Source organism: Saccostrea echinata, unplaced genomic scaffold (assembly GCF_033153115.1).
Source record: "Saccostrea echinata isolate AGI-Se365-2 ecotype Australia unplaced genomic scaffold, CSIRO_AGI_Sech_v1 ptg000042l, whole genome shotgun sequence".
In the NCBI taxonomy this organism is placed as follows: domain Eukaryota; kingdom Metazoa; phylum Mollusca; class Bivalvia; order Ostreida; family Ostreidae; genus Saccostrea; species Saccostrea echinata.
This window is the reverse complement of record NW_026889791.1, coordinates 2,688,994-2,709,954: the sequence shown is the minus strand read 5'-3', so window position 1 is coordinate 2,709,954 and position 20,961 is coordinate 2,688,994. Positions and strand designations below refer to the sequence as shown.

The 20,961-nt window shown below is 31.9% G+C and overlaps 1 protein-coding gene across 2 annotated transcripts; it reads right to left on the bottom strand.

The window, feature by feature from the left end:
* Window positions 1-1,127: 1,127 nt before the first annotated feature.
* Window positions 1,128-14,810, bottom strand: LOC133201056 (uncharacterized). Of its 2 annotated transcripts, XM_061336858.1 has the most exons (17): window positions 14,777-14,810; window positions 13,165-13,224; window positions 12,418-12,512; window positions 11,853-12,153; window positions 8,701-8,742; window positions 7,536-7,586; window positions 7,333-7,449; window positions 6,836-6,883; window positions 6,297-6,347; window positions 6,084-6,200; window positions 5,002-5,076; window positions 4,174-4,212; window positions 3,982-4,014; window positions 3,823-3,852; window positions 2,777-2,893; window positions 1,889-2,068; window positions 1,128-1,222 (listed from the first exon to the last, which is right to left on the bottom strand). In XM_061336858.1, the coding sequence occupies exons 4-17, from the start codon at window positions 11,871-11,873 to the stop codon at window positions 1,163-1,165; spliced, it is 981 nt and encodes a 326-aa protein (XP_061192842.1). In that variant the 5' UTR covers window positions 11,874-12,153; window positions 12,418-12,512; window positions 13,165-13,224; window positions 14,777-14,810; the 3' UTR covers window positions 1,128-1,162. The 2 variants fall into 2 exon arrangements, with proteins under 2 accessions (XP_061192842.1, XP_061192843.1); XM_061336859.1 differs by lacking the exon at window positions 3,982-4,014.
* Window positions 14,811-20,961: the final 6,151 nt, after the last annotated feature.

The following is a 20,961-nucleotide window of genomic DNA, read 5'->3' as shown; positions in this document are numbered from 1 at the left end:
TTTTTATATCATTTTCCCAATTATCTTCCCTTGCTTAAGGGTCACAACCCTGTTTTTAGTATAAATGAGAGCCAATTGACCAGAGATACTCTGACAATTTGACAAAAATTGGTCAAGGGGTTCTTGAGTTATGGCCCATATTCCTAAAAGTTAGAAGAGCTAATAATATCATGATCCAATAAACTTAAGATACCACATCTAAGGGCAAATGATGAAAAGTCGAAGAGAATGGTCACTTTAAAGTGCTTAATTGTCTTAAACAATTCATTGAAAAGAATTTGCTTCCATGTGAAATTGATTTCCGTTTTGAAGATTTTTCTTATTTATACCCATGTAAAACTTTGATCAAGCATAGTGCCCACACCCTACCCCAGGGTCATGTTTTAAATCAACTTGAATGCACATTACCTGTGGATGCTGCAATATAAATGACTAATCTTTTGTTGTTCTTGAGAAGATTATTGATGATTTTTCCTATATATACCATGCAAGACTTTGACCACCCATGGAGGCCCCATCCTATCCCAGGGGGTCATGATTCGAACAATTTAGAATTTACACTATCCCAGTATGCTTCCATTTAAGTTTCGGCTTTTCTGGCCAAGTGGTTCTTGAGAATTTTTAATGACCCCACCCTATTTTTGTCTTCTCTTGATTATCTCCCCTTGTAAGGGGGCTTGGCTCTTCATTTTAACAATTTAAACTTCACTTTACCCAAGAATGCTTTGTACCAACTCTGCTTAAAATCAGCCTAGTAGTTCTTGGGAAGTTGAAAATGTGAAATGTTTACAGACAGATGGATGGACAGCTAAATGGTCGGACAGACAATTGGTGATCAGAAAAGCTCAATTGAGCTTTCAGCTGAGATGAACTAAAAACAAAACCATCAAGTCTTTATTTCTCAATCAGCAAAATAAAGACACATATTACAAAGCAACTCATTTGTATACCCAACAAAAAAGCTTACTGTGATGGAATGAAAACAAAATGATATACACTATATGCCTGACCATTTCATGGTTGGGGGCATAAAAATACTGAATAGTCTTCTGATAAAAATTGTTTATGATAGACAGGCATTCTGATTTCAGTGAACTTTGGTTAAGAGTTTAATCAAAAGATGAACACAAATAAACAGGACAATTATGTAGAACCCGCCAGTCTAGTTTTTCTTTAAAAGCACAGTTCCATAAAATGTCATGGTTTCATCCACCAGATAATTCTGAAATGTATACATATAAAAGAATTAAAATTGTTCATTAACATCAGTAGCTGTCGAACTGTAGATTTATGATTTTACACAACCTTTGACCATGGTCTTTGACCATTACGCTGCAGATCTCAGTGCAATTTATGTCACAAGATTTTCTGCGCATGGTATGGGAGAATTCTCCACTTTCCAGCATTGGTCAACCTTTCATTCCATAATTCCAGGCACATTCTTTAACCAACCTGTATATTTTATTCATTTTGTAACCCTTGTTACAGCCGTCTCTACCAACGAATAAACTCAATTGTTTTGAATTTTCTGCCATCCTACAAGAAATTCAAAACAATTGAGTATATTGGTCATCCCCCCACCATGCGCAGAAAATCTTGCGATGTAAATTTGACCATATTTGCATCACAGGATCTGTAGTGTTATGGTCAAAGACTAAAATATAAAACCTTAATGCAACAGTTCTGAAGCTATGACATCAGTTATCAGCAAAAAAGCTGATGAAAAATATTTTAGAACCTTTTTGTCTGAGAAAGAAATTAAGTAAAATATATGAAGTAAGTTTTGATTCACTGCAAGCATCAAGACTCAAGTTTTTCTTTTATGGAAGTACAGAGTAAAGAAACAAACCATGTTTAAAAGATATACCGGTATGTATAAGTTTCTTACCCCCTCTTTCAATACCAACAATGATGGCAATTTATCAATTGGCATTTCAAAACACTCTGTGAGCTCAAAACAATGAATGCATTCTCTTTCTGTACAGGTGGTTGGTGAAATGCATTCCAAATGGAATACAGAAGGGAGAATTTCTGGGTCAATAATCTGACAAATAAATGTGTACACACTCTGAAAAAAAAGAACCATCAATATACAAAGGTGCAAGACTTCTTTCTGGAAAAAAAAATTTCAATTATTATCTTTTATGTGAGATCCATTTTTCTGTTGCTCCACTGTGATGTTAAATAATTGTCCAATTACTGTTGTTTTGTGTGAATAAGACAGCTTAATATGTGCATTAAAAGTACATTAAATTCAGAGGAAAATATATTTCTATTCATTTAATATGCTATGAGATGTATACATTCAAAACACCATTCACTCCAAAATTGCAGATGGTGACCTACATGTACATACCAGAGCTGCTTGAACATTTTTTTAAATGCCATATTATATCCAAAATTTGTAGACATTTTTAAAAATTAAATTCGAATTCTTTCAATTTGAAATTTAGAATTGCCAAAAATTTGTTACTCTACTATCAAATGCTCACTTATAGTGAGAAAATCATTCTCAAATTTGCTGGCTACTAGAGTATCCCATTGATGACTTTTCATCATATAACGTATCATTTCAATTTATTTCTTACATGTAACAACTCATGATGGCCAAGTTAGCATCTATCTTAAAAATTGTTACTTTAAATCCAAATCATGTAATAAGAAGAAAATTGATTCAATAGTAATAACTCTTGTTAAATACATATACAAGGATTACTGTCTTCATTATGTTTATGATATGATAATGTGCACTTTTCATGCATCATATGTATCATACCTGTACTGTGTCTGTATGATGAAAGGCCCTAGAAAATGACATTCCCCCATGATTTTCATACACCACAGTCACCATCTTTCCATTGTCTGGGAATGTCAAGGCTATTCCGTCTGCCATCTTGAAGTTGAAAAGCAATTTAAAATTATGATTAATAGGCCTTTCAGTTCCTAATATGACCTCCAAATACTTTTGAAAACAAGAGCCCATAAGCCATAAAATTCATCCAAGAGACGGTTGCCTTGTTGATCTTTAGAAGATTTTGCATTTTTCCCCTTTCCACTCCCATAAAAATTTTAATCCTATATTTGGCCCAAATCTAGCCCCAAGAGAATGTGATTTACTAAGTTTGATTCAACATGTTGGATGCTTTAATTCCAAAATGACTAACATGGTCTTAATGTTCAGGAGGAGATTTTTTTTTTTACAGATTTCTTTTTTTCTTCTATATCTTCACCTGTGAACCTTTGATCTTCTATTCTGGCATCTCCTTACTTACCCTTGAAGGCCTAATATGAATTTGATTGAAATTAGCCTTTTGGTTTTGGAGATCGAATATAGGTTTAGAGACATACCAGGTACAAAACTTACCCTTCTAGACAGAATTAACAATTCCAAGCATTAACATAATATTTTATGTAAGTCCAATTAATTTTTTTCCAATGGCCCTTGATCATTCAAGGGCAAATAAAGTAGTTTACATTGTACTATGTGTGCAAGTACATGTACTGGGAAATAGGGTTTACTAAGAATTACTGAGAAGTAAGTTATGAGCAGTGAACTTCTTCAAGTGAACACTTCAAGACAATATACCGTATAGCGGGGTGCTAATTTTGGCTTATTTTAGTGGTTTGGTAGTAGCCCGCTAAAATTTTAATCACTAAAATATTCAGTATTCTTCTTAGTGTTCTTTTGCAATGTGTTCAAACCCTGTGTCCGCTAAAATTAATTACACTAAAATGATTGGCATACATTTGAACAAGCAAAACGCCAAATTTTACACCCGCCAAGAAATCCTGCTATATGATAACTGGATCATAATGTCAAACCTCCTTTCTCTTTATCTTCTTTTCCAAGACCTACAATAAAGAAACATTTGCTGATGTATCCATACTTGTATAAAAAAGTGTTCTTGGGAAAAACTGCTAAATTCCAATTTGAAAAATAAATAGTACTTTTTAAAGATATTTAATATGGTATACACTTACATCACAAAATGCTGCTACTTCACTATCCATTAGCTGAAAATAATCAAAGAATCTGATATACATGTATACATGTACATATATGTTGAGAAACTGCCACTTTTACGATTTCTCATTTGATTGATTACTTTTTGATATTAAGAACAAGATAGCAGTAAACATATATCATACATGTATTCAATATTGACAACTTACTGGCAAATCCTCTAATACCGGTACATCCTCCTTCGAAAGCTAAAAGAAAGAACAGTAAATACTTTTATGCCCTGTTCACACCGAGAATTTACTAGTAATCTGAATCAAATGTAAGTTACAGCAAATTAAATTTGAATCCCATTTACACAGAGATTACAAATTAATTTAATTTGAATTAAATTACTGTGCATCAAATTACTCCGCATTAGCTCTTTAGATAATTAGAATTAAAATTCTGACACGTGCGTAATGGCAAAATCAAGTCGCATGCCACATGTCAGTGGTCAGATATAGGTACTTATGCTATTTTTTTTTTTAGTGAAAAACAAAGTGAAATTATGCTTATTACTGAAATGATTACAGACACCATGACATTATGTCTAATGGATCTGCTCTGCACAATTTGAAGTGATTTGCAAATGACATCATGATAGCATTATACAACATGTGCAAATCTGGGGGGGGGGGGGGGGGGGTCTGGGTCCCTAAAAGGACCTTGGACGCCTCACTAGCAAAGCGCAGACCCCTGTTAAGAAAAGTCATACATATAAAGATTAAGAAATGAATGGGAACACGCATTATTTCACTTCTCATTAATTTAATGCGAATTAAAACTCTCTGTGTGAACAGGTCATTACATTAACTATCTCATTCCAAATCATTGTTAAGGAAAAACTAGACTAGTGAAGTTTTAAGAAAAAAAGTAGATTGCTTGATGTTAAATTGTTGCTTATTTCAATATCATAATCATTTCTATACACATATGTATAAATGTATTGTTTAAAGATAACAAATATGTGTACTTAGTATACATTATCTTTTACATACAGCATCAGACTTAGGATCTGTATTAATGTCTGAAGAAAGAGAGGGTACCTCAATGTCTGGTAGCTCATCAGAAATCTAAAATATATATAAATATATATATATATACAATGAAAAAAGTCAAGATTCTCAAGACCTGAAAATTCATTTTATCTGTAAGTGCTTCCTGCACCACTTTTTTCAAAAGACGGACATAATATAGGCATTGAAAATTGGGGCTTACCTTTTTCTGTTGGTTTAGCTCCCCATTTCAGATAGCCCCCCCCCCCCCCCCCCTTTCAATTTGCTTCTGATGCCTATAGATGTGTTCATAAGCACAACATCAATTGTGAAGAAAAAAAAATACTTCTACCAACAAGATTGATAACTCTTGTGTCTAACAATGCTGCCTATCATTAATAAGGAATACACATAATACATGAAGTTTATGACAAACAGACCCAAAATTATGCACAGACTGAGTAGCCAATTTTAGTCCTTTATTGAATTACAATTTAAAGGCAATGGATTGGTAAAATGTTTGCACAATTAAACTGTTATTTTTCCTGGACTCATAAATAGCCATAAGGTAGTTTTCATCTTTCAAATATCAGCAATAGAATATATATTATTAAACCAAAATGCACACCTGGAACTCATGATCGATGTTGACTAATTCTAAAGTTTTCTTTGTTTATACATTTACATGCATTTGTGTTTGTTTGTAATAAATCATACATGCAATTGATGTTACTTTCCCCCTGACATGCTATAGCTGCATAAACTTGACAATTTTATGGAGACTGAGCATCAATAGCAATATAATTTAGATACTAGTTTATATATATGTCTATACAAGTAAGATCTGTACAGCAAAATCTTCAGACTGTGAAGAAGTCTGCGGTTTATAATAGTGCTCAAGAAAAAGATTAAAATGAGAGAAAAAGGGAGGAAAATTTTTTCTTCTTCAATGAGTCATATTTAGCTTTAAGTTTATGACCATGAACAATATCCCCCATTGAAAGTATTTAAAATACAATTGAAAATATTCACATGGATTCATTAGGAAAGAAGCAATCTACTTGTACTAAAACATACTAACATACCTCATTTTCAACAATGATTGGAGACAACTTTCTTTTTCTTTGTGGTTGTTCCTCTGCATTACTGCCTAGTGGTGACCCTTTCCCATCTAATTCCTTTGATGTTGATGGCTCCAAATCCTGCACATAACCATTATACAGCTTGCTAGAATAATACTAACATAATACAAGTCATATGTGATTACATGTAATTATAAACAAGGGCAGACAACTTACATAACATTCTGTGGATGCTTTCATGTCTCGTTTTCTCTTTTCCTTTTGGGTCTGCAAATGAAATATCTTGTGACTAAGGTGACCAAAAATCATAATGAATCCTGTTACCTTGTGTAATAATAAAATTATGACTAAGTTAAGAGCGAAATGTTTGTTATTTGATAGATTATCCAAATTTACTGAAAGTTTATTTAAATTAATAACTATAATTACCAAAAAAAAAAAAAAGAAAGAAAATGGAGGAACTGTTGGCAATAGGCTAGCAAAATGACACCTAGTTATTTAATAGAGTTTTCAATAGCAAAAAATTGATTTTGCCATTATACCCATATGGTGGGGGGGGGGGGGGGGGGGTAGTTAAAAAGCTATTGCGAGTCTCCTTAAATTTTATTCAGTGGTATTGTTTTGGATAGGGTATATGGGTATGCCCAACTATTACAAATGTACCAATGTACATTCCAATCACTATTAGGAAAGTTTAAGCTGTAGAATGAAAAAAAACCCAAACAACTAGAAAGTCATGAAAAATAAACACTTACTGATCTTGATAATTCCATTTTCGGGAGTTTACAATCATCATCAGAACCCTACATTTAAAATAAATGCACAATTTTTAAGTAAGTTCATCACAAAAGTTTCTAAAAATGTTGACTGCTTTATATGGAATTTGTACCCAGTATGATCTTTCTGATCAATTTGTCAGTTTACTGCATGTGGCCATCCCTAATAAAAATCTTCAAATATTATATGTAAGTTCAAATTTAAGAGAAACAATCTCTAGCTTTCATATAATCACTTATATTAAACAGAGCACACTATTAATTGGTACAGTGGTAAATTATATTTTGATGCCTAAAAATACATCCAAATGCATGCAGTTTCTTTCAAATTCTGGTCAATTTTAGAAATTTTGTTGACTTTCCTCAGTGAAGTTTCAGACTAATTTCTTCAATTGTGAAGCCACAAGAAACTTTTAAAATTTTTGTTTAAAAAACTTTCATAAACAGCAATGGCAATTTACTTGTACTAAACATACCTCATTTTCAATAATGATTGGAGACAATTTTATTTTTCTATGTGGTTGTTCCTCTACATTACTGCCTAGTGGTGACCCTTTCCCATCTAATTCCTTTGATGTTGATGGCTCCAAATCCTGCACATAACCATTATACAGCTTGCTTGAAAAATAATTAATACAAGTCATGCAAAATTCATTTTAAACAGGGTCAGATCACTTACATAACATTCTGTGGATGCTTTCATTCCATGTTTTCTCTCTTTCTTTGGGGTCTGCAAAGGAAAAATATACATGTATCTGTGTTCTAAATTCCTTGAACTACATCTATTTTAAAATTACTTACTGCATAATCTTTAATTTTTAATTTCAAAATTGCACTTAGGTTCTTAAGGCATATCAGTGATGAAAGCAAGTGGAGCAGGAGTCACAATGCTCACCAAAGTCACATCCTCTCTGCTTATAAGCTAAAGATTTAAATTAAAAAAAAAAAAGAAGCTTTTTATTCCCTGAACAATTTAACCAACCCAACTTAGCACAAGCGGATCATGATTAAACTGAACTTGAATCCACATGGGGGGGGGGGGGGTGGTTACATCATGCTGCCATAACAAAATGATTGAAACAGCCTTGCTGTTCATCAGAAATTTTTAGCATTTTACTTCCATATGCATGCATTTTGTGAAAATTGATACCCTATTTAAGCCAAATCCTATCCCTATGATCAATGTTTTTGGTTTTTGTTTTTTAATTGGAAACTTAAATCCAATGGAAGAGAAGGTTGCATTGCAATGTGAATTAGTGTGGCACTGCAACTATTGAAAACATATTTTTTTTTCATTATTTCTTTGCTTTCACATGTACTGGTAAATGGGTTTTTAACCCCCAATGTGACCCCATCCTACCTCCAGGTACCATTCAGTTCTTTAAATCTGCACTACAAAAGTCTCCATACATGCATATTACTGTCACATCATATTCCTGCTGCACTTGAGGAGGAGATTTCCAAACATTTTTTTTCTATTTATTCAAATTCATGTAAAATTTGGATCCCATATTTTAATTCACCACAACCAATCCTGGGGAATAGGGGGTGGGGATTTGAACAAATATTTTGATGACATCCATCATATTTCTGTTTATTTTATACTCTCCCCTTCCAAGAGGGTGTGGTTCTTTAGATAAATAAATTTTCTCTTCATCAAAGTATGCTTTGTGCCAAGTTTGGTTGATATTGATCCAATGCTTTTGGAGAAGTCAAAATATTAAATGTTTACTATGACAAAAACAATGAAGATTGACAATGGACATATTCCTATCATAAAAAGCTCACTTTAACCTTAAATTTGGCCCACATGTTAAAAAAATTGATTATTATGATGTAACTACCTCAAGATCCAGCTCTTCAAAGTCTTCAAATTCATCAGATATCTTAATTAAAAAAAAAATTGATTTTTAAAAAGCTCATAATTGTACAAAGATGTAAAAAATATTTGCTATCAGTTCACCTAATCCATTATCTAGACTATCTCCAGTTATTAAATGAGGTGAACTGATCTAAATGCACATGTAAGTCTAAGTAGGATTCTTGTTTGATTTCACAATTAAGGAAAAATAATACTAACAAAATTTAAATATCTTTGTTTAAATATGAGACTCTCTAACTAAAGAAGTGATATTTGTTTAGTTGAACAACTTTATTTTTGACCAAGCTACAAAATTTGGTGAAAAGTGGGAAAATGTAACTTTATAGCTAAAAAATTATTTTTGAAAATTTAAGAAATATATGAATTTTTGTTACTGAAAAGTTTCTAGGAACATGTTCTGGAGTCTATTTTTACATTTTACATAAATAAGATTTTCTAATGAGATTTTGATTGAAAGAAATAATGAAAAAATAGTAATGTCACTCTTCTGTATGGGAGATAAGAAAATTTGATGTGTTACTGTACCTTTAATTCATTCATATAGACAGATTCCTTACTGTTTACCTTATTCTTTGCATTTAAAGATTCGACAAGTCTATTAATTTAATCATGACCATGCATACATCAAAAAATATCATATATACATGTATAAGCTTTAAGATACAAAGTATGTGTTTAAAAATATCATTTTTTTTCTTTACAGAATATATTTTGTGACAATTTTACATTATTTTTGTGTCAGATCACAGAAATTGCACTTGCATGAATTTATGATCTAACACAACCAACAGTGAGAAATTAAAAAAAACAAATAAAGAGAAAGTTACTATATGCTACATGGAAAGTAAGAAATGCTGTAAAAATTATCTGAGTTTATCTATGGTTATTTATTTAAATCTTAACAAGACTATTTCTTTCTTAATCAATTAAAAAAAATGAAAAATTTACTTCATGCAAGCATATTCAATTCCCTTTATGCCCTAAAGAAGGAAAAAGTTATCTTCCCTCACACAATCTAAAACATCATTGAAAACACAGAATTTGTTGTCCCTTACATAAAATCTTTATTTTTAAGCTAAATTAAAATCATGATAAATCATTTTGTGAAAATAAATAACACTACAACAAAGTAATGCTAACTTTATGACATTCCTTGAAGTCATATCTGCATGTCATTCTGCCCACCATATTATAATTCTTTTGAAAATTACTTTAACTTAAAGATGCTCTTTTAATACAATAGGAAAAAGATTAAAGTTATTATTCTCATCCTATAAGCACTTTACTCTAACATTACTATTTTCAACATTCTTCATTTCTTTGGAACTGTCAATTTACTTTATAAAAGATCAAAGGAAGTACATGTACATGGCACAATTAACTTTGAAAGCATTATATTCTTATTTATACATGTAGGTACAAATATATTAATTTTACAAGGGGAACATGGACTTAGATATGAGCAGACTGACAGAAAAACAAAATCATGAAAAGAAAAGATCAATTAATCAAATCATTACATGCTAGAATTCAAAGATTAAACAAAAAATAAACATAATTGTAAATCACTAAAACCTCTGATAATTTCTGCCCTTTGTATTTTTCTGTAATTTCTCTCCTATCTAAAACATCAAAAAGTGAAGAAAAATACAAAAGAAAACTTGTCAATCATTTACAGTAACTTCCTTATCTGTGCAGCAGACGTCATCTACATGTATATCAAATCTGTTGGAACTTCCACTTTCCAATTCACTTCAAGCTAACCATGGTATTTAAGATATCAATGTTTGAAATATTGAAGTTCAATAGTATTAATTGCATAACAAAATGTTTATCTTAAATAATGTTGTCCTCCATGCAATAATTTGGCTGCCATTATTTGAATTTCAAACAGGCAGACACAAAAGTACTTCATGATAAATTTTTTTTAAAAACATGCAGTACTGAAATTGGGCCATCCTTAAAAAATTGTTTGTTTGGAATTGCTGCCTATGGGTTTCCAACCAAGGAGGGAGGGAGTGAGCGCAATGGAAATATTGAGTACTCAGAATGTACATAAAAATAATAAATAAGATCTTTGCATTTCAATCAATTGTCTATTAACTATGTACATGTATCTGCAAGCAACTTTGTTTATATTATAAACAACTTACACTGTAACAAAATAATGTGATTGGTATATCTCTCTGTGCATATTAGTCTACCATGTTGATGACACAATAACAAGTTACTCTTTCCCATAAAAATTAGGCCCCGCCTCCTTATATAAAACTTTCCTTTTGCTGCATTATGAATATTCATGATTTTATTTGGAACATATCGGTACTTTTCACATTGTTTACAGAAATTGATAGGTGTTCCAAATAGGTGTGTATCAGTTCATCAAACTGACGCACCTTAAGTCCTTTTAGCAGGGAATCTGTCTTTTTAGGGTGATTTTCAAGAAATCAGCAAAAAATATCGATTTACTCTTAATTAGTGAAAAAATCAGTATGGGTATAATAATGATTTCTATAAATGTGCTATTAGATGTATGTCCTTCTACAATAAAGATAATGAATTGAAATTGATTTTTTTCTACACTGTAGATGTAAATATTAGTGATAATTGCTGCCCATAACCCAGTATATAATTAATTATACAGTTAAAAGAATGTTCAGGCAAACACAAAACAATACTTTTTGACATGATTATAATTAAGTTTGACCTTTAAATATAGAAAAAATCCTTGTAATTACATCAAAGTGTTTCAAAGGTGTTTTGTATTTTTTTTTCTAAGGATTAAGTGTGTGTAAATACAATGAAAGTTAGGTAAGGTTATCTTTAAATTAATATTTGTCTGTCCTTCCCTGACTTTGGGTAAAAACATTCATTCAGTAGGTAAGTAGGGATTTTTTTTCCAGAAAATTTCAACATCAATGCAGAATTTCTAAAATATATTTTAAAAAAACTTTTTGACAGGATGAGAAAATTCTAGAATGAAAATTTTAAAATTGATCATTTTCTTGAGGTAAAACAAAATTGACATGAGCCATTTTGAGCCAGTCAGTCGGGAGAGGGCAAAATTTTAAAGATGGCTTGAGGTAAATTCTCAAACAACTCTTAAAGTATTACCTTTCCCTCTGGCCTTTGCATATATCTTTAGTGGTACATATTTCTTATTTGTTTTTAGTTTCTCCAAGTGACCAAGTGTGAATTGTTGGGGGTTCTCTATTGCTTCAATACCACATTTTCCCATTATGTAGGGAAGGAAAATAATCTTCCCTCTGAACATGTCACTAATTTTGGACATCCAATTTTCCGCATTATCGCTGTAGCTGGTTAGGATTTTCAGACAGCCACTAAGTCCATCATCCGTTGGGAAGGCTCTCTTCAAGGCCCTATTTTTACCATCCATTATATGAACAATCAGTTCCTGCAATGTTAAGCAAACACATGTATATACATGTACCATACATGCATGTTAGTGAATTTCTGAATATAAGAAAAAATTAAAATATTTTTAATGTCTTTCAGCTTATACAATTCTTCATTAACAACTCTTGTTGACATGTATATGTATGCAAAAACATGTACATTGTATGTGAGGAATGACCATTTACTTTGTGTCAATTTATGTTTCACACTGTTATTATGACAACAAGTAACTGTAACATAAACTCAATCCATAGTCTCTCACTTTTGAAATGCTCCTATCTGGTTTTGGTTTTGGTTTATGCTTCAGGCTTTGAGGGCCATACTTCTTTTTTAGGAACTCCAGACTTTCTTTGCAACCTTAAAAGATTTACTTTAAAATGACTTCACACTAACAATAGAAACATAACACACATTATCAAAAACTTGTATTGAGACACAAATTCATACTTATCATTTTACTTTATCCTAGCAAAATCATTGTCTCAAGGATGTACTATTTGGGGAAATCCTTGGCCCTATGATCATGTTTGTTTTAAGCTCAAGACAAAAATTTATCTACTAAATTACAGGGTGTTAACAATTTCCATGACCGCTTGCTCAAGAGGACAAGTTTGAATCATAACCACTCATCACCATGATGACTTTCCTTGTCCCGACTACCAAAGCTCACTTGTTGACAAGCAAGCACAGATATTTCAGATTTCTTTTAAATTGATGATATTCATTAATCAGATTCTAAGTCTCCTACCAAATCTGGAAGCACTTTGCTTCATTTTCACACAACATGTCATATAAAGAGAAGCACATAAAAAATAAATTTCATAATGACTATTGTAAGTAAGCAAGTTAATCATTTATTATAGTGACATGCGTGTGTACATATGATAGATATAAATATTTTGAGGTCTGCCTTGGAAAATCTGTTACTGTATTAAGGTGTTTCCTACAGGAAATCATCAATGCTTTTTATAAGTTGTAGAATATACTATACAATCATTAGTAAATTTACCTTTGGATAACTTTTGTTCAACACCTTTTATGTCTGCCATATCTGGGAGCACCTCACAACCTGAAAATTTAGAGAAATACATTATTCTATTGTATTTTCATGCCAAATGAATGTAGTATACATGTAATTATAGCAAAATTTCCATGTCATCAGTGTCAGAAAGCACCTCACTGTGACTACCTGTGAATTTTCATAAATACAGTTAAACCTTGTTATCTTGAACTTGATGGGACTGAACTTTGAGATATCCAAGGATTTGAGATATCAGGGATAACATACTTAAAGAATAAGTGGTTGCAACTTCCAAATCACTTTGACATATCCATGGCATCTGAAAATATCACCACATGATCAGTGTTCAAGATATCAAAGTTCAACTGAATATTCATTAAATACAGGTAAACTTCCGTATCTCGACATCGCGGATACATCGACAACCTGGGATATGTTGACGTCCGTCCGTGCTCCCGGCAGTATTTACTATATACTTCATTTGCAAACACTCTGATATGTCTAACTCTGTAATGTCGACAACCCTGTTTATCTCGATGTATATTCAGGTATATTCACAGTCCCAAGAGCAACATTTACCTGGTATATGTCGACATCGGCAATTTTCTGCTCTATTAAACCTAACTGTTTGTCAAATGGTCACTCGTCAGGCATGGATGACTCTGTGTATCTCAACATCATAAGAAATTCACACCTTTCACACCCATGTTTTGACTACACACTGCTGAATTCATTCTATAGTCAGACTGTGTTTGTAGAAGAATCCCAAGCCCTTCGGTCTTCTTCGAGACTTTAATTGCTCAATTAAATGTTCAGCTTGGGCAATATCATCGATAAATCTATATGATTTTCGTTAAATGTACCGACGTTTATTAATATCAACATAAAGCACAACTTTTATAATTTGAAAAAGCTTACTGCATTACAATGAATAATAAACGCATTAAATTTAATTCTAACTAAGGAATTAAATGATGTTTTAAAAGATATTTTGTTTTAAAAATTCTTTCAACAGGAACTTGAATAATCAAATTAATGACATGATTAACTGAATCAGCCTTAATTCATGCACAAGTAACATCACATTTTGTTTTTATGAGCTTTCTTTTTGAAATGAGAAAAAAAAAAAATAATGCATCTAATTTTTTTTCTGTTTCTCGGATGTCAACTTTATATGGTTCGAAGTTTATAGAGCACATTTCATATCCTGTTCTGACCAAAAAAACAAGTTACACGTACACGGAATGGTGGAATTTTGGAAAACTTTGTAAATTTAGAAAGATTTCGATATAGAGAAAGAACTTATTTTATAAACATTATTTTTATTATAATTCCTTAGATTTGGTAATAAAAATAGAGGGATTCCTGAAATAAGATGAACTACCGTATATTGAAGTCATGTACGTAATAAACCTGTCTGTTTTGCTATGCAGTGAAATCTTGGGCGTCTTGGACATGAAGTCTCAACTCTGATACCTCAACATTTTCCGATAGTTCTGCTGATGTCGAGATAGCAAAGTTTACCTGTAATTGATTAATTGTAATTTAAGGCAAAAGGAATTTGCTTCAAATCTAGAACTTCCGCAATCAATAAATTTACCAATGGATGGTTCTTTTTCAACATCTCCGGTGTCCTTGCTACCTATAAAATAGATAAATGCATAAATAACTAGTAATATTCTAATAGTAATGAAAATGGTTACAAATGTTCCTAAAAACAGATACATGTACATAGTAATGGGGGGAGGGGGGAGAGTTGCCAACTCCCCCAATTCTGTTGTGTTAAACCAGATTTTTTTTTACCCATAACCCAATTATTTTTTATGGCATGGCGAGTCATGCTTTTCACCTGATTTTTGATGAAGAACCCTAAATTTCCAGATCTGGTTTGTAAAATAGTTCATTCTAGTTTGATTTCAGCAAATAATTCACTGCAGATTCAGGACTGCCTGTCTTCATTTTCGGTTCTTATTTAGTATTTACCATGTTTACCGATAAAAAAAAATCTGAAACTATAATACATCAGAATGTTAAACTTCTTTTGAACATATTTCTGTTCTTCTCTGCTTCAACTTTTTGTTTTATATTCAGTTCATGACATCTCTCTCTCTCTCTCTCTCTATATATATATATATTACAATGTAATTATAACTTCACATACCTATTCTTATCCCACAATTCCCACAAAATTTGGGATTGTTGTGGTCAAACTTGTGACCACACTCTACACAAAACATATCTGTAAAAAAAAATACATATTTTATGATGCGATTTATAATACTCCTGGCGTGTGCATATATATAGAAGACAATTTATGTTTTATTCTACAGGTCCAGCACAATCTCTTGATTAAGCTATATAGCTTGAAATAGCTATATAGCTTTATTAAGCTATTCAAAATAGCTTGATAAAGCTATTTATATGCAGGTTTTCACAAAAATGTTATTTGAACAAAATAGACAAAAAGTTGCAAGTATTTGACCATTCATATATGTAATATGGGTTATCAAATCAACAACCCAAATCAAAGATAGTTCTAACATTGCAGCATTTGAATACTTTTAAGCAAAAGATGAATTTCCATTGTTTGGGTAACTGTACACTACCTTGTGTGCGTTGAGGCATGGATAAGTATGATTGCTTCTCATTGTACTGAATTATTACCAATCAATTATCTTGTTGACCATAATTGGCCTCCTTTACAATTTCATTGAAGAAGTAACTGTATCAATTGCTTTATATAGCCCCAAAACTTTTAGAACTTTGAGTACAAAGTCTCTTAAGGAGACGCAATTTGATGAGTGATTTTTATATGCATTATTTTCATAAGAGTTCAAGGTTGAATATCATCACTGCACCAAGCTGCGACTTTTTGTGCATACTTGGAAAATAACAAATTTGAGAAAAAAGTGTGATAAAATAGCTAAATTAAGCTATTCTGAATAGCTTAATAAAGCTATATAGCTAAATCAAGCTATATAGCTTAATCAAGAGATTGTGCCGGACCTGTTCTAGACTCAATCCCTGACGAGAAAATTCGAAAGTTAGGTTTGAAAGTTCTATATCTTAACATTAAGGTTTGAAAGTTCTGTACTTTAACATTTAAGCTTAAAACATTACTGGCGTGGTTTTTACTTCTTACCGTGTCTGTCCTACCTTGTAACTTTTGTTGTCGAAGACGTCTTCAGACTGTCACTTCGACTGAACTGAGTGAACGGTGAACACACATGTAAAGATCTCTCTCACATAGGCGCTTTGTATCCGTCACGCTAGAAATAATATTTCTCCACGCTCAAGATAATATTTCCTTCACGCTTCAAATAATGTGTGCAAATCTCTCTCACATTAACGCTTGTATCCGTCACGCTAGAAATAATATTTCTCCACGCTCAAGATAATATAATTTCACGCTTCAAATAATGTGTACAGTCTGTCACAATAATAATGTTTCAACAAGGGACAGAGTTTTCGTTCCTGTCACTAGAAAAGAAGTTATCTTTCCCGATGAAAAATAAAGTTGTTTTCTACGAACAAGGCGCACATTATTATTGTTGCAAAATTAATGTGGTGTTTTTTTTTTTTGTTTTGTTTTTTTTTTTTTTTTGCATACATATTTATTTCTATGAAAGTGTTTTTTTTTAATTTTCAATCAGTAGTTGTTACTAGTATGCATTCTTATAAATCGTTGAAGTAAACGTAATATGATATAATCTTGGTGTAAATAAAAACAATGTACACACATCGACCGATTATAATTATTGCTGTTGGCAAGATTATAGTTGTAAAACATCAGAGGATAAAATCATTATTTATTGTTGGGCTAAATAAAGATAATTTGTACACATAGTATGGTAGTATAGTATGGAAACGTGATAATTGTAATATTTGCGGGGAAATATAATAATGTTAAAAAAAAAAAAAAAAAAAGGATAGATTTTTTTTTATTTTATTTTTTTTATTTATTATTATTATTATTATTATTATTATTATTATTATTATTATTAATTTGTGGTACAATTATAAAAATATAGGAATAATAATAATGTGCAGGTACCCAAATTATTATTGTTGCAGAAAAATAATAATGTTGTAAAAAAGCAAGATTTTTATTTTTGTATGAGATCATTATTTTTGGTATAGTTATATAGGAAAAAATAATAATAATGTGGGGGTACCCTACGGCTTTCCATAGGCGGGGCATAGGGAATTATGGTGTAAAATTTCAAAGCAAAAGCTTCCTAAGATATCGACAAGAAACGAAAGTGTAGCAAACAGACACAATGCATGAATTACCAACCTTGACCTTTGTACCTCAAAATCAAAAGGGGTCTTCCTTGTGCCATAGAGAGTTTTTAGGTAAAATTTATTTGCAAACGCTTAAAGGCTTCTTGAGATATCTCGCGGAAACAAAGTGTAAGATACAGACAGAAATACAGACAGACGGAGAGACGGACCCAAATAATACCCCCCTTTCTTTGCTGTGCATGTCCACGTGCCTTGATGTATGTCGAGAAAACGCGAAGAACGCTATAAATTTACCCATACCTGGTAATAAGATCACTGCACCGGTTCAAAGTGATTTACACCCTGAATTTCATTCATTGAAATATGACTCACAAAAAAGTAATAAACTCCATAAAAACTCAACAGTAAACACACACTGTCACTCTTCGTATTCAGCCTAGCATCGATACACTTTTTGCGTGCTGATCAGTTTTTGGTCAGGGAAAATATCAGAAGTGAAAAAAAAATAGTATTTGCGCGGCTAGGGGTATGGAATATCAGAAGTGAAAAAAAAATAGTATTTGCGCGGCTAGGGGTAAGAAGAAAGAATAAAAGTATTCTGATTGCTGTTCATGAAGTATAACTGAAAATTGTCTAGTTCAAATAAATATACATACATTCTGTGGGTGCATTGTATTGCATGATTTATTTATTAATTTTTAACTGATTATTTTCGTAAATATCTCAAAACAACTAAACCAAGTGATTTGATATACGAAAATAATTTGGTACATGGGGGAGGCATCTCCCTTTTCAGACTGTCATTCAGGCACCTAGCATTGATTTTTGATATCCGGGGAGGGGGGGGGCGTAAAAAATAATTGACCTGACCACTCATCTGAAAATTTTTTGACAGCGGACATTTCTTCCAAATCCAATTTTGTCAATCATTTTAGTGCCCCACCCTGCCCACTGACATGTACGTATATTTTGTGCAACGTGGCTGTTTTTATATGCACATACACGAAGCATTTCCAGATTGGGGAATTTCCGCCTGACAGTGTAAAATTTGGTACCTCTATAATTATAATTTCATGCATTTGGAGAACATCTTAAAAGCTAGGGATGGACTAATCGCAACCCGGCCTGATTATGGATAATTATTATGTCACCCCGAACGAAGTCGGGGGACATATTGCTATTGTACGCATGAAAACGTTGTCCGGGGACTTTCTAGCAGATGGCTGGGGCATTGTGCTGTATTGACCAGCTGTATATATGTGGGAAAAAAAATCAGTTTCAACATGGCTACCGTTGCCATGGAGACCCACGAAAAGTGAAGAATTTTGTCCAGAAGTGTTCTTACTGATATCTTAGACAAACGTAATGAATCTTCATAGAAATGATAACCAGTGATTGTAGTTTTGCAAATCGCATTTAAAATTTTCAAACCACCCATCGTTGCCATGGAAACAGAAGAAAAGTAAAAATTGCTAAATTTTGATTTTCTCACAAACTGCTCAGGCAATTATTTAGAAACTTTTATGGATTGTTCCTTACATTCTGTCAAAGCATTTTCTATTTTAAAAATTAGAATCTTTTGCAAACAGTTGCCATAGGAATGAAAGAAACAGAGAAAAATTAATATTCACACAAATGTTTTCCGAGGTAGCTTGGATAATTGTGATGAAAATTTACAGAGATTATGATTAGACACTCTTTTTGTTCAGTCAACATTCAAAAACTTCTAAATGCCTATCGTTGCTATGGAAACAAGAAAAATGTTTGTTTTTTTTTTTTTTTTTTTTTTTTTTTTTTTTTTTTATTTTCATTTTTCTCTGTAATTAACAAAGGAAAATTTCAAAACTTTATTGGTTTAATCCTTTCAATGTACCAAAGTGGTTTCTGCATAAAATGGAATTGATGGTCAGCGGAAGGAAGTCGGTGACCACTAATTTTTTTTTTATTCACCTTACTTTTGTCTTGGAGCCTTCTTGTAGAAGACTTAGAAAATCAGTTGTGCGGATATATATTAAATTTTCAAAGGATGTTTATTTAAAACCTGAAAAATTCATATTTGCAGTTTCTTGATACCAGCGGTCAAAAACGTTGTATAAACGTTTATGCTTGATCTTTTTAGAGCTATACATTATTCAATTTCTTCGTTTTCCTTATGTCTTTTTTCCTAATATTCCTAGGGTACGTAAAAGCTAATCTAAACAGCTTATATATATCACCAGTTTCTTGATATGATTAAGAAGAAATAAAATATCTTAGCATTTCAAAAAACAAAAAAAACAAAACAAAACAAAAAACAAAACAAAAAAAAAAACACGAAGTGTAGAGTTAAAACTTCTCTGGTTACAGTGAGGAGACGAAACCTTCCTAATGCCATAGAAAGGAGTTTCTATTAAATAAAAAAAGGTCGTATATGGTAAATATCTGGTGGGCACATTTTATTTTTATTTCCCTCTTTTTAAATATAGAAGACCATGTCATAGTTTACACCCCCCCCCCCTTTTTAAAGACAGCTAGGTCAATACACAGATATAAAACTTACAATGGAAGAAGATCTTAAGAGTTTTATGAATAAAATTCATTTCCGCTGAATGTGATTTGATATTTTGGCAGCATTCAGTCTTCTGTTTTGTCTCTAGAAATTATAATAATTTTATTTACAATTAAATTACATATATCTTTAAAAAGTAGAGATTTTCAGCTGTATTCATTAGCACTTCACAATTTCTTGTTAATGTATTACTTGCATATGAATAATTTCATTCAATGATAGTTATTAGAATCATTTAATTTCCATTATTCTTTTTTTAATAATTTGAACTGGGATCCGCTCCCGCGCGTGCGTGATAGCCCCATCACTACTGTTGAGCACGCCGGGAACGTACGTTCATGATTCTTCTAAACTTAGAAAGTTTGCACATACTTTATTATCTCATAAAAAAAATTAGCCCCTTTCCTATGTAAAAATGCCCGATTTGAAAAGAAAAATTTAGGAATCATTTTGCTTCAGCCATGTTTTGAGGTGAACCTTGCTTTTTTAAATTATGGTCTTTCGTCTTCTATGGAAGATCCCCTTGTTATCCTAGGATCTCAGAGAAAAATTACTAGTTTTATTTTACTCCAATCAGATCTCTCAAAAACAATTCTCTTCTAGATAATAATTTATATGGCGTGTGTGTGAAAGGGGGGGGGGGGCTTTTTCTACGAAAACTCACTTTTTTAAGCATTGGAACAATCTTACAGCTTATGGTTCAGTTCAGGGTGACATACACTATTGCTTGCAATAGCAGATTTTCTTATTTACTTTTTTACACATTTAATACTCAATTTCTCTCTCTCTCTCTCTCTCTCTCTCTCGTAATCGTGTAACTATCCGTTGGAGCAATATATAATGGGTATAAAATCTTATGTACTGTGCATGCAATTTAAAAATCATTGAAAATAAGGGCAGATCAAGGATTTTTTTTGTCAGGAGGGGGTACCAAAATCCGATCAAAAATAGTCTCATTTTTGACAAGAAAAAAACAAAACAAACAAAACACC